We start from the raw sequence: 15038 nt of genomic DNA, 5'->3' as shown, positions 1-15038 counted from the left end.
GCTGAGAACATCAATTCACTTTCTAGGAAAATGTGGTTTCACTTATGTACAGCACAGCAGCTTCCATAGGAAGCCAGGATGGAAAATGAGAGTGGCATTGGGTTCTGCAGTTGCCACCAACAACCCTGTCAACATTTCCACTGCAGTCTTCTTATTTCAGGGACTTAAACCTGAGCCACAAAACACATTATTCCATAATCATATACTTGATAACACAGCACATGGAGTGTGGTACTGAAATAATACACACACAAACACCGTCAGTTGGGTGATCTGACATCCAGCAACCAGCACAATATGGGAAATGGATTACTGAAGCAGCTCAACAGAAGATGGTCAAGCTTGTAATTGGTCCTAATCACGTGGAGATTGAACCAATTCAGCTCGTTTCTTCAAATTAGTATGCAAGTAGGCGAAACGCCTGATGCTTCTTGTATATCACAGACACAAGGGATGTCTTCAAGCAAGGGATTTCCCCTGGATTCCTGGGAGAGGAAGAGCTAACACACTTCACATCTTCCACATCAGTCGTGGTTTTATTAATATCATTTTATTTTCTTATGGTTGTCTTTTTAAATAAGCCAGGCAGTATTAGGGATGCTCGAGGAATTCATTCTTTGACCATTTTAATAAAAAGGGAGCGGATTAATGTTTAGATCATAATGCAGTCATCCTTCAAATTTCACATCTCTTGAATGCTATGGTGTTGTTCATGGCTCAAACAAACAAACAAGCAGAAATACCCATACAAATAGCTGTTTGTTTTTTTGATAAAACAAGTTTAGAAATGCTTACTCTGAGACACAACACATTGAGAAATTCATATTTTGTGCAAAAAATACGTATTTAAATGTATTAATTATTTATATCTTAAAATTAATATACTACTCGACTGTAAATAAAACCTTCAGAGCAGTTTGTGTTCTTGTGCTGCAATGTAATGCATTTTTAAAAATCTTTGAATGTTAGTTAACATTGTTTTGGTGGAACACAATTTGGGAGAGTTCCCCTAAAAGGCAGATAATGTCCATTATGAGACATCATAGACAAGATTGCAGAGTGAATATGGAATCCTGAGGTTCCAGGGACTTCCACTTTGCTGGCTGTGCCGAGCAAACTAGTAAACTCATTTTCAAAAGCAATTTTCAGGCTTGGAAAACTTGGCACAACACACCTAACTTCTCGGATATTGCCACTCCATTCCCTTCCTGGAACACCCAGATTTTGCAGTGGGAAGCATGAATACGCAGGTTATAAGAGGCCTTTTTGAGAATGGCAAACCAATTAGCAGAGAAAACATTGTCACAATGATGCAGCGGTACAGAAGAAATTGGTTGCATGGGGTCCAAGTACAAAGAAAATGCCGTGAATTCACAAAAGTTTGAAAGTGTTTGTAAGTATGTGCCTCCAGCAAGCTTACCAGGAAAAAAGAGAACAGTTTCACTCATTAATAACCTATTTGATGAGGGGTTTTTGTTTTTTTTGTTTTTTTTCAAACTATGGGATTAGAAATGGTGTGGGAGACAGACCAGGGTCTGTTATTTGAGACTCAGCTTGGGAGGTTGTATAGAGAGGAACACCACCCTTCAAAACAGCTTCAACGTTAACAAGGAAGTTCTTAATTAAACTGATGCATCGGTGCATAGCTGTCAACCGCCCCTTATTTGGCGGGAAAGTCCCTTATCTCAGCGCGTGTCCCGCTGATGTCCCTTAAATTTCCCGGGTTTCAAAGGAAGCAGCTCCTCTCCCTCCCTCCCTGCCTGTCAGGGCGGAGGGAGGCTCCAACTGTGTTGCTTGGCTGCGTTGCTCACCCAAAAAGGAGTCTAAGAACGACTGGGGGGGGGTGGAGCTTGCAAGCCTTGTGCCGATCAAATCGGCCGCGTTGCCTGGGGACTCACCTTTGCTCAGCGCTTCCCAGCGGAGAGGTGACGGTGGTTTTCCTTGCTGCATCCCCTTTGCCGGGTTGCTGCGCTGTGGGAACCACCGTTTTAGGCTTTGTTTGGCTGCTGGTTGGGCTTTCTGCCTTTGGCTCGGAGGGGCTCAGAAGTTGAACATACTTGTGTTCGCAAAATCCCTTATTTTGGTTGCAAAATCCCTTATTTTGGTCCCTTAGTTTCGAGGCTGCTGGTCCCTTATTTTCAAATCTGTAAGTTGACAGCTATGCATCAGTGCCACCTTACCTTAGTTAAATTAATGCATTTTTTGCACAATCAACCAAGTGAAAGGGCAAGTGAAAGCAAGTATCTTGGATGACGCCTTGATAGTTAAAGCCTGATTTCTGTTTCCCTTCTAGCTACATAACCTGATGATCCACCTTCCCAAAAAGTCACATGCAGCGAACCAGAACTCTTAGATAACGGCACCTACGCACACAACAAACAGCCACCGCTCAATCTATAGAGCTCTGCCAAAGCACTTCGCCGCAAAACGATGGCACAATTTCTTCCTTATTCATTTGGGCGACCTACTTTACTGACCTACTTTTTAATGAGCAGGAAAATCATAAAGTCATTGCGGGCACTCGTCATCAAATGCCGTTAAGCGAAGCAGTTTGGCACGGCAGATTTTGGTGGAAAGGCACCAGCTCCACCCCCTTGAGGCATGGGAAATTGATAAGCATTTTCCGCTCAATGGAAGAGAAAATGAGCGCCTGCTCCCTAGCTAGAGGTCTAGGGAAAAGAGTTGGCTCTGCACAGGTTGCGAACCCAGGTGTGTAAATGCAGAGGAACCACAGGCAGAAAAAGAAGGACGAGTTTTAAGATTTGCAGTGACACAGAGAAGGAAAAGCATAGCAGCGAATGCTGGGAACATCATCATCATCATACTTTATTTATACCCCGCCCATCTGGCTGGGTTTCCCCAGCCACTCTGGGCGGCTTCCAACTGAATATTAAAAACAATACAGCTTCAGACATTAGAAACTCCCCTAAACAGGGCCGCCTTCATTTGTCTTTTAAAAGTAAAATAGTTTATTGCCTTGACATCTGGTGGGAGGGCGTTCCACAGGGCAGGTGCCACTACCGACAAGGTCCTCTGCCTGGTTCCCTGTAACTTCACTTCTTGCAGTGAGGGAACCGCCAGAAGGCCCTCGGCACTGGACCTCAGTGTCCGGGTAGCATGATGGGGATGGAGACACTCCTTCAGGTATACAGGACTGAGGACGTTTAGGGCTTTAAAGGTCAGCACCAACACTTTGAATTGTGCTCAGAAACGTACTGCTTTCTCTATGGCTCTGCACTTGCCATATATATATATATATATATATATATATATATATATATATATATGCTTTCGTAGATTTTCTACGAAATATATATAACAAATGGACAGCTAAAAACACCAGGTGACCCTCTCTGGATGGGGAAGGGATTCCAAAGGAACAGTCCTCTGCAACTTAACCCTCCATATGTAATCCTGAAAGCGGCTTTGAACCCTCAGTTGTGGGGGAAACCTTTGTTCACAGAGCAGCTTCTCAGCTAAGTCCATATATCCTGATTTCCGCCTGTTCATTACTCACCACTTCTAGTGGGTCCCATATTCGCAAAGGCCGTGCATGCAAAACCTCAACTATTCATGCATGGCAGTTCGTCATTTATCAATATGCTTCCTTCCTTCCTTTCTCAGACATCCAGGTGCACTGAAGGAGGCTCCCGCCCACAAGCGTTCGTGCCACAATGATTTTGCTAGCCGCTGGGGGAGCCAAAGGATTCACCTCTCCTTCCTGTCCACCCTACCCAACCCTGCAGTTGTTGCTGGTCTTTAAAAGCACCAATTGCCCACAATTCCAAAGAACTCGTAGTGTTAAATATGCACAGTTGAGGTAAAGTCTTTCCCAACAGATGCTTAGCGACTGTTCCATGAAAATGCTGGAGCCCAGCCAGCAATGCCACCCTTTTCACAATACAGCCAGCTGGGTTCTCCTCCTTTCCCCAGGGCAACTAGCTTCATGTGGGAGGTACATGCTGTCAGCTGAGATGATGGGAGCAAAAGATAGAAAGAATCTCTCCCACCCACCACCCCCATAATTCCTCCTATATCTTCGCACTGGGATAATCATATATGTAACCTAGAGCTGCTACACACAGTACTGAAATTTAGCATCACCTCAGTGCAGTGAAGAAATATTCATCCTGCATGGAATATGGATCAGGAAAACCATTGGGTTTACTGGCAGGGAGGCAGTTGCTGCTAACCTAAGTTTAATGTAAATAATAATAATAATAATAATAATACAGTGGTACCTCGCAAGACGAATGCCTCGCAAGACAAAAAACTCGCAAGACGAAAGGGTTTTTGGTTTTTTGAGTTGCTTCGCAAGACGATTTTCCCAATGGGCTTGCTTCGCAAGACGGAAACGTCTTGCAAGTTTGTTTCCTTTTTCTTAACACCGTTAATACTGTTGCGACTTGACTTCGAGGAGCAACTCATAGAACGCGGTGTGGTAGCCTTTTTTGAGGTTTTTAAAGACTTTGGTGATTTTTGAAGCTTTTCCAAAACTTTCCCGACACCGTGCTTCGCAAGACGAAAAAAATCGCAAGACGACAAAACTCACGGAACGAATTAATTTCGTCTTGCGAGGCACCACTGTATACCCTGCCCATCTGGCTGGGTTTCCCCAACCACTCTGGGTGACTCACAACAGAGGACTTGGAGGTGAGTCTCTGCCTGTTTGTTTAAGTTTTAATTAATAAACATAACAGGAAAATGGGGAGATAAATTAATAAAAATTAATAAAAATAGCAATAAAGCAAAATTAATTCAAAAACAAACAAAACCCATTACCTGCAATAAGATTATTCCATCAATCCTACTTAAACATATACATTAATATAGGCAGCCCAAACAGGTATCTAAATGAAACTGATGATTCTATGCTGTGTGTTCAAATGCAAAATTGGCAAAGAGAACTTCAAATTATTCAGGTTTGAAGTAGAGGTTTGGCCATCCAACCAAGGGTCACCTTGTACAACCCTCTGCAATGGAGGAATCTCAACACATTTGAAACCATTCCAGACCCTGCTTAGCTCTGCAAACGTGCTAACAGTTTTATTACTGTGCCACTTGCTTTAAGACTCTTCACCACCGTAAACACTCACAGAAAACCTACTTTTGTTGTCCATCCTCCTCATACTACAGGAGTGCTCCAAAATCCACAAATAACAAGTATTTCTCAGAAAGAAAGTAGATATAAATAAACATTTCTGAGCAGAAAGAAAATACCACAGAACTTGCTCCCACATTAGATGCAAACGTCACATGTAACTTGGCCCCAAGTTTCCAACACACTGTATGCACTAGGATTTCAGCAGCCCCAATTCGACACGGACAATCTCCGAGTTTCACAGTAAGACTTAAAACGCATCCTAGAATTGCACCAAACGCTTAGAGAGGAAGGTATTTCATTTCTGGGGAAAGGCACCCGATTTCACTGGCTAGTTCACCGGAACAATCCATTCTCAGAGCACCACGCTCTTGTTTGCATACTTGTTGATGCAAAAAATACTCAAGAATGCTTTGTTCCAGTGAAACACTAGGCATGAGCTTTTAACACACAAATACCTTGGTTGCCATTTTACATTTTAGCTCTACCTCTCAATAGCTATTTCCTAGCTATCAAAGACCTGTTACGATCACTAGATCATAACATGTAACTTATTATCATCTGTTTTATTGAGGCTCGGATTCTGTAATTATGGTTGGCTGATTGTAATAGATGTACTACTACTGCTAAGTAAGCAACAACAGCTGCCAATCTTTCCGTTGAATAATAACTCCAAAATATATAGCTTACGAACACCATACAGTATCCGTGACACACCAGCACTGATGCACCTTTTCTAAACTTCAGCATAAGGAGGCAGCGGAGAATGAAAGCGTTTAGCCTCAAGGCTTCGCATAAGTGGTCAGATTGTGACAGCGTTCTGGGCTAACTCCTTAGAAACATCCTGCAGAAGACAGAAATGTCACAGCAATTAATGGCATTAGTAATAACTTTTGTGGTGCACAGAAAGACATTTCCGTGGCCAAAGGGGCTTACATAATGCCAATTAATAAGGAAATCACACCCAAGGAACTCATTTACAACTACTAATAAAAGCCCAATGATCACTGCTATTATTCCAGTGGATTTACCCTTGCAATCCCAAAGAGATTTATGTCCACTGTTGAAAACAACAACAAGAAGGATCTAGTGGTCCTTATTTACTCTAAGTATTTTTGGACTTGGGGTCCAAAAAGCTGGGATCAGGGATGTTGAAGTTTAGTCGTGTGACTCTTTGTGACCCCATGGACCAGGCACTCCTGTCTTCCACTGCCTCCCGCAGTTTGGTCAAACTCATGTTTGTAGCTTCGAGAACACTGTCCAACCATCTCGTCCTCTATCGTCCCCTTCTCCTTGTACCCTCCATCTTTCCCAACATCAGGTTCTTTTCCAGGGAGTCTTCTCTTCTCATGAGGTGGCCAAAGTATTGGAGCCTCAGCTTCAGGATCTGTCCTTCCAGTGAGAACTCAGGGTTGATTTCCTTCAGAATGGAGAGGTTTGATCTTCTTGCAGTCCATGGGACTCTCAAGAGTCTCCTCCAGCATCATAATTCAAAAGCATCAATTCTTTGGTGATCAGCCTTCTTTATGGTCCAGCTCTCACTTCCATACATCACTACTGGGGAAACCATAGCTTTAACCATACGGACCTTTGTCAGCAGGGATCAAGGATAGCAGGTCCTAAAATTGGAAAAGCCCACTCCCAATGGCAATAGCTAGAGGCACCGTTAAGAGCATCATCACCGCAAGTCTAAGCCAGGTACACAGTGGATGGTAAGCAAAGGTGATATGCAGACAGGAGCCGAGAGAAGGGAAGTAGATAAGATGCATGCAGCATAAAGAGGTCAGAAGCAGCTTGGTCCTTCCCGGATGACTTAATATCCAGAGCAGAAGAAGGTGAAATCGTATTGGTTCCCTAGGCTCCTGGGTTCAAATCCCTACACAGCCAGGAAACACACACCAGTTGGCCTTGGGCAAATAATGGTCTCAGTTCACAGCGTTGTTTTGAGGATTCTGTCCTGAGCCCGTGAGATAAGCCAAGGAAAGAGCATAAATAACAAGAATTGATGTGGGCATGTTTCTACCAGCAGGTCGAGGCCAGATTACAATACCAAAGCAAAGATCCTGGGGTTTCTCCTTCATCTCCCTTTCAGAGCATTCTGCAGTGTGCTATTAAGAAACATTCAGCAGGGCATATCCAATCATTTCTATGGGATGGCAAGAGGGAGTGTACTACACCAGAGGCTTAAAATTGCGCCCAAAACTACATTCCCACACGCTCTAATATTTCTCTGATGAAATTAGGGACATCATGTTATGTTATGTTATGTTATGTTATGTTATGTTATGTTATGTTATGTTATGTTATGTTGTTATGTTATGTTACGTGTTGTTACGTGTTGTTATTTTTATCCTGCCCATCTGGGTCACCCCAGCCACTCTGTGTAACTTCCAACATATGTATAAACCATAATAAAAAATTCAACATTAAAATAGCTTCCCTGTACAGATGCTGTCTAAGGGTTGCATAGTTTCTTTTCTCCTTGGCAGGGGTGTGTGTGTGCATGTCACATAACTCCATACCATCCAACATTTCTCCAACAAAAATAGGGGACGTCTTAAGGAAAAGCAGGACATTTCAGGATCGAATCAGAAACCTTCTGTAAATCCAGGACTGTCCTGGAAAATAGGGACACTTGGAGAGTCCGTATTCCAAATCCAAGAGTAAAAATTCTGAAGCATCTGAGATGCATCACCTCAGTCTAAACTCCTTATCTGTATTTAAATCAATAATGGAAGAATTTCTAATGGATATGGGTAAATACTGATAAAAGAGTGTAGTTCCGTTGAAACAGGGTAGAACTGTATTTTTAATACAGTGGTACCTTGGTTCCCGAATGGCTTAGTTGTCGAACAAACTGGCTCCCGAACGCTTCAAACCCAGAAGTAAGTGTTCTGGTTTGTGAACGTTTTTTGGAAGCCGAAGATCCGACGTGTCTTCTGCTTGAGTGCAGGAAGCTCCTGCAGCCAGTCGGAAGCCGTGCCTTGGTTTTCGAACAGTTTTGGGAGTCGAACCGACTCCCGGAACGCATTAAGCTCGAGAACCAAGGTTCCACTGTACACACATTGTTCTGGTGGCCCAATTTGCCTTGGTCCTTGCCTTGCTAGACTCTTTCAACCTGTCTGGGGAGGGGGGGGCAGCTGGCCATAACCCTTCTACTGAATTTGTGGGTGTGATTAGAAATAATAATAATAATAATAATAATAATAATAATAATAATAATAAAAAAATTTATTTATACCCCACCCTCCCCAGCCAAGACCGGGCTCAGGGCAGCTAACACCAGGTATAAAACAATTGATTAAAATACAACTTAAAAACAAGATTAATATGCAGCCTCATTTCAGTAGAAACTCAAATCAAAAACTTTTGGGGGATGAAAACGTCAAATCTTCACCAAGGCCAACTATCCAGACTGGTCCTACGTGGGCCAGAAAAAAAGCCAAGGAAGTCCCCAAATAGGAGTTCCATCACAGAAGGAGAAAGGAAAAAGGATAGAGGGGAAGGGGATCAAGTTGATTCCAAGCCAAAGGCCAGGCGGAACAACTCTGTCTTACAAGCCCTGCGGCAAGAAATCAGATCCTGCAGGGCCCTGGTCTCAGGAGACAGAGCGTTGCACCAGGCCAGAGCCAGTGTTGAAAAGGCCCTGACACAATACACCTCTTTATGCCCTTGCATGCCTGATTTTTGTCAAAAGAAATCACTGGTGCTGTCGGAGAAAGCAACGTTGGGGCAAGGCAAACTGACTGTCACCTTCTGGAACCTGTGACACAAGCAGAATGGTTTTAAAACACCCACACTCACGCCTACTTCAGGCTGTGCTTTATCTTTTGGTTCTCAGGCAAGTGTTAGCTGTGCCGTAGCTTCCTGAGATCTTGTCTCCCAGGAGTGCTGCCAAGGAGATGACGCCCCAGGGAGCATCTCACACTGTTGCTATCTGGCCTTGGAAGCACCTGGTTCCCAAGCATAGACAGTGACAGCCTTGATTGCTCCCTGGGTTGCTTTCGCCTCCTCATGGGAGATGCAGACTTATCTGTCACCTGGCTACTGGTGACTTGGAGGAGAACAACCACCAGGGGCTGTTTAGGGGAAGGGATAGTGGCCACAATCCCTTTCAAACACCTCACAAGATGCACCTGCGCTAGGGTTGCCCCCCGTCCCTTTGAAAAACAGGATCGCCCTGGTTTGAACAGCAGTGTCCCCTGTGCCATTTGGCCCATTTTCAAAGTCATGGAAAAAATAAAATGGGCATTAAAAGTTTCCTCCTTCGTGCACTCACCCCAACTTGCTTGTCTCGTGCAGCCTAGCTTGCTAGGCACCTCGGAAGTTAAGCCGGCTGATTGATGCTCCAGGCTAGCCAATAGAGCTCAGCAGCCTGCAGCAGACTCTTCTGGATTGGGCCAAGCTCTTGCTCTCTCTCTCTAAGAGGGACGAGCAAAACATTCCCTGGAGCAGCAGCCTCAGTCCCTTCAAAGCTAAGAGTTTGTCGTTATCTCCCCCCCTCGTTCTTTTTTTGGCTGGGTTTCTACATTTCTCATCTTTCTGGCAGGCAGAAATTCAGCAGGTGGGAAAGATTTCCTTTCCATATTGGATGGCTTGCAGTGACTGACGGATTCATTTGGTCATTGCAATGGATTGCTTTGAACTCATTTCTGCACCAGGTAAAAGTAAATTTTACACCCACAAATTCCCCTCTATTTTGCCTGACCTGTCCCATATTTTGCCCAAACAAAACACCTGCACCCTCCCCTCTTTGCCCCATCTCCTACTCCTCTCTCTTGAAGGCACTTTGCAAAGCGTCGCCACCAACAGCAGGAAGCAAAATAGATCCCACAGCTCCTGTCGCCATTTGTGACTGCTTAGATGTCTGCCTATGAAAGCAAAGCTCTGTACCACTTTAGGAAAACAAGAGGGCATGCCTGCACTCTCCACATCTACACTTAAGATCCAGTAACCACAGTTTTCAGTGCTGAGGACCACATGCCAGGCTGTGGGTCAGAGGCAAAAGGAGGAGGAGCAATAGATAGCATTTCTACCTCTGTACAGTGAGATAGTTTTACACTCACACACAGCCTTCTGAGGCATTATGAGACTATTCCAGCCAGGCAAACACACTCAGTAATGGTGTAAATAACAACAACAGCAACAACAACATCAGTGATGATGATGATGATGATAATAATAATAATAATGTATTTTGTGTTTTTATATTGTTATTTTATCTTGTGAGACCTGCGAGTATAGGGTGGTAGATAAATTTCAACAACAACAACAACAATAGCAACAATAATAATGTTGTTGTTGAAATTTATATGCTACCGTATACCCGCAGGTCTCCAGACAAATTCACAATATAAAAACACAAAATATAAAACAAAAGCAAAAGCAACCCAATCACCTCCTCCCAACACATTTTAAAGACATCGGATAATTTCATGTATTTTTAATTTTTTGTTGGAAGCCGCCCAGAGTGGCTGGGGAAACCCAGCCAGATGGGCAGGGTATAAATAATAAAGTGTTCTTGTTAGATGTCAATCAGTCAAAGGCCTAGATAAAGAGGAACGTTTTTGGCCTGGCGCCTAAGGATGTATAATGAAGGCGCCAGGCAAAACTCCCTGGGGAGAGCATTCCACAGAAGGGGAGCCACTGCAGAGAAGGCCCGTTCTTGTGTTGTCATCCTCCGCACCACTCGTGGAGGGAGTGGGGCACACAAAGAAGGGCCTCAGAAGATGATCTCAGGGTCCGGGTACTATCTTCCAGGACCATCTCAGCAGTCCTAACAACAGTACTGTAAGACAGACTCCACATTAAGAATCCTATCTTATGTATGGGGGAAACTGAGGATGAGAGGCAGCAGTTTGCCAAAAGCAAAGTTAATGACAGAGGTGAGATCTGAACAGTCAGCTTCCCACTCACAGCTTGTTAACACGTTTTGGCCAAGACAACAGAAAGCTCATCCACGGAAATACCATGCAGGGTAACAATACAGAAGCAAGCATCCTTGACTCCTTCAAAGCAGTGTCCCCAGCAGGCCATCTGGATTAATGTGGGCGCTCTCTATAGGTTTTTGTCTGCGTGCGGTAAGCTGTTTTTGATTTATGATACCAATGCAGTTACCAATTGCAACAAAAAGCATTGCATCGCCTTACAGCAGCCGTTCTCTGCCTTGAGTCCCTAGATGTTGTTGGACTACAATTCCCATCATTCCTAGCCAGCATGGCCAGTGGACAAGGATGATAGGAGTTGTAGTTCAGTAGCATCCGAGGACCCAAGTTTGAGAAAGGCTGCCTTAGGGACAAACACATTTATTATGGCACAAGCTTTCAGGAACCAGTTGAGTTGATCAGAAGCATGAAGTACTAGAGAGTTGGAAGCAATGAGGTCAGAAGGAAGTGAAGTTACATAAGGTTATTAGTGGGGAATAATTTTTACTCCCGTTCTCATGAGACAGGGATTTTGAAATCTTTATCTGAGTAAACATCTCAAAAGTTAACTTTTGGCCAGCATTCTCCAGGAGGAAAACAACTCAGCTGTTGACTCAGTGGCAAGCATCTCTGAACCCCTTCACCCTAAACAGCCACATGGTTTTGTGTTTTTTTTTGTCTTCTCCCCCAAAAAAGCCTTCTTCTTAATCCTTGTTTGCTGACACTGCCACACACAGGTCTGAGAAAGGAGCTAAAGGGTGCAGAGGGTTGCATAAATCTGTGGGCGCTTAACAGAGTTTATTACTGGTTAACTCAGGACAACACCTCCATTTTTGTTGTTCTGTTTATCCCTCTGGAAATGGCAGGTTCCTCCACTTCCCAGGAATGTATGTTCTCAGCAGTTCCGGTTCATGCCAGAGCAGTTCAGCTGTTCCCCACATGAAGTCTGCGCCAGTTTTGGGTTTGGCCATCAACGCCCCTCTCCAGGCGGATCTTGAAAATGATCCCAGAAGAACAGCAGGCACTGTTACGTTCTCTTACCTCAACATCACAGGACTCGTGGCATTTGCCGGGATTTTCCCTGCCCAGTAGGCAAGCGTGGGAACCCGGTGACCCCCTTCCCAGGTCGTTTGCTTTGCTGAGCTCCCGCCTGCAAAATTTAAACAGAGAAAATGTATTTGCGGAGGCCTGTCTGCCAGGAGAGTTCCCAAAGAGCCAAGATCGCAAAACAAAAGCTAAATAGTTAAGAGACAGGGGGACAAGTTCTCTCCTTTTTAAAAAATGAGACAAACAATCCAATAACGGGGATGTGAAATTGTGCTAGCCCAAAACAGTGCATAACATAAATGACACAGCAGTCCTAATTATCTCATCAATTCCTTCCTCTACGATGCTTCAGTTTATTCAGCACTGGCAACAGCAGAATGCAAGGCCTATTCAAGGTTGAATCTGGGATATTTTTAGCTTTTTCAACATGCACAGGGTGGGGACGGGGGAGACACTCCTGAAGATTATAAATGTTTACAAAGTACTGGTGCAGCACATAGCATGCTAAGCTTGAGCTCCATCCCAACTGGATTGGCCGAATTTGGGTTAAGTCATCATGGTCTCGCAGCCACAGTAACCTTCCTTCAGGACTAGCTGTGAATGCGCACGAGGCAAAGACTTGGCATGGACAAAAAGTGTGGTGTCAAATCATCTACATAAAAGCACAGTACAGTGGTACCTCAGGTTACATATGCTTCAGGTTACAGACTCCGCTAACCCAGAAATATTACCTCGGGTTAAGAACTTTGCTTCAGGATGAGAACAGAAATCGTGCAGTGGCGGCGCAACGGCAGCGGGAGGCCCCATTAGCTAAAGTGGTGCTTCAGGTTAAGAACAGTTTCAGGTTAAGAACAGACCTCCAGAACGAATTAAGTTCTTAACCCGAGGTACCACTGTACAGTAGTACCTTGGAAGTCGAACGGAATCCATTCCATAAGTCCGTTCTGACTTCCAAAATGTTCAGAACCCGAAGCACAGCTTCTGATTGGCTGCAGGAAGCTCCTGCAGCCAATCAGAAGCCGTGGAAGCCCTGTCGGACGTTCGGCTTCCAAAAATAGTTCGCAAACTGGAACACTCACTTCTGGGTTTGTGCCGTTCAGGAACCGAAACGTTTGAGAACTAAGCTGTTCAAAAACCAAGGAACGACTGATAGATGGGGGGTAGGGAAGCAAGTGCAAATCCTGCTGTGGAGTCTGTAGTCACTGCCAGGACGAGGGGCAGAGCAGGGAGGGAATGACAGCTATGGCTGAGAGAAGGAAGCGAGGACAGGCTTGTCGGAGAGTGGGCTTGGACCGCTCTGCCTTAACACAAAGGAACACGGGAAGCGGCCTTAAACCAAGTCAAAAGTTCATCTGGTTTTGCATTGTCCACCTTGGCGTGTCAGTGGCTTCCCCAAGATTTCAGAGAGAAGTTTCTCCCAGTCCTACTTGGAGACGAGGGGGGCTGCATCTGGGACTTTCTGCATGCAAGGAAGATGTTCTAACACTGAGCTATGGCCTCTAACGCGTACACTTGCAGCAGCAGCGAAAACATGGCTTGAGAGACAGTGCAGCTGCCAAAGGGTCAGGATGAAGAGAGGTGGGTGGGAAGGCTGAGCTCTGATCCAGGAGATGCAAAGGTTCTCCGATGACAACAAAAAGAACTCATGGGAGCAGGTGCCCCGCCTTAAAAACTTTTTATTCCACTTTCAAGATTTAGGAAGAACACCTTCGCCTTCCATTGTACTTTTTATAAATAGTTTCAAAAGCCGCACAGCTGTTTTCAACCACTGGAACATCCACATTTTTTCTCATTGCCTAAGTCAGATAGGAGGCATACAGGAAACACTTTAACTGATTCCGATTCAGTTCTGCTTGCACATCTAGTTCTCAGGGGCTAGACAGAGATGGGCTTGTCTGCGCTTTGTTTGCCCAACAAGATTTGGAAATGTTTGGTACATGGAGACTGCATATACATTTATATAACCATGTCAGACCGTGCTGCTTTGCTTAAAAATGATCTCTCCTGCTGCTGCTGCTGCTGCTGCTGCTGCTGCTGCTAGCAAATTGTTTTTATTTAACAAAATGTATACAGTGATATCTCGGGTTACAGACACTTCAGGTTACAGACTCCACTAACCCAGAAATAGTACCTCAGGTTAAGAACTTTGCTTCAGGATGAGAACAGAAATCACAGGGTGGCAGTGCGGTGGCAGCGGGAGGCCCCATTAGCTAAAGTGGTATCTCAGGTTAAGAACAGTTTCAGGTTAAGAACGGACCTCCAGAACAAATTAAGTTCTTAGCCCAAGGTACCACTGTAAGTTGCTTGATTGCGGCAAAAATCTCTTAAGCAGTTTACAAGAAGTTTCAAAATTACCTGGACAGTTTTAAATATTGAAAAACAATTAACATAAAAAGATTTTAGGACACATTAGCGCCTACACATTTGCACAAAATTGTTCTAAGCAGGCCCTGAAAACAGTACAGGGAAGGTGTCTGCCTCATGTCAACAGGCAGGTGCTGCCACACTAAAAGACTGATTTCTTACAATTGTAAGCAGCATCTGAAAGCAGCCCTGTTCAGGGAAGTTTTTAATGTTTGATCTTTTACTGTATTTTAAATATTCTGTTGGGAGTCGCCCAGAGTGGCTGGGGAAATCCAGCCAGATGGGCGGAGTCTAATTAAATTTATTATGATGATTATGATGCTTAATTGCGGAAGGGGAATTATGCGGTCCCTGTAACAGTGCCAGTTCCGCAGATCAGAATAGTGGAATGGGCACAAAAGGGCTTCAGGTACCAACTGTGACACCTTGAATTTGGCCTGGTAACAAGCGGGCAAGCGGTGCCATTCTCGAAGCAGAGGTGTTACATGCAGACAATCACTTGCTCGTGTCAGCAACCGTGCTGAAGCATTCTGAATTAACTGCGGCTTCTGCATTGCAGACCTCTGGGTTATGTAGGCTGCTTGACCAATGAAGGCTCTCCC

At 44.5% G+C, this 15038-nt stretch overlaps 1 protein-coding gene across 11 annotated transcripts in view; it reads right to left on the bottom strand.

Moving 5' to 3' along the window:
- ARSG (arylsulfatase G) overlaps window positions 1-15038 on the bottom strand; it is a 118564-nt gene that overhangs the window by 30419 nt on the left and 73107 nt on the right. For all 11 annotated transcript variants that reach the window (XM_077924036.1, XM_077924033.1, XM_077924034.1 and 8 more), the window contains one exon: window positions 12067-12175. In XM_077924036.1, the coding sequence (XP_077780162.1) occupies window positions 12067-12175 (109 nt within the window). The remainder of the gene's footprint in view (window positions 1-12066; window positions 12176-15038) is intronic.

The sequence above is a fragment of the Podarcis muralis genome, chromosome 2, assembly GCF_964188315.1.
Source record: "Podarcis muralis chromosome 2, rPodMur119.hap1.1, whole genome shotgun sequence".
NCBI lineage: Eukaryota > Metazoa > Chordata > Lepidosauria > Squamata > Lacertidae > Podarcis > Podarcis muralis.
This window is presented reverse-complemented; position numbering and strand designations above follow the sequence as displayed.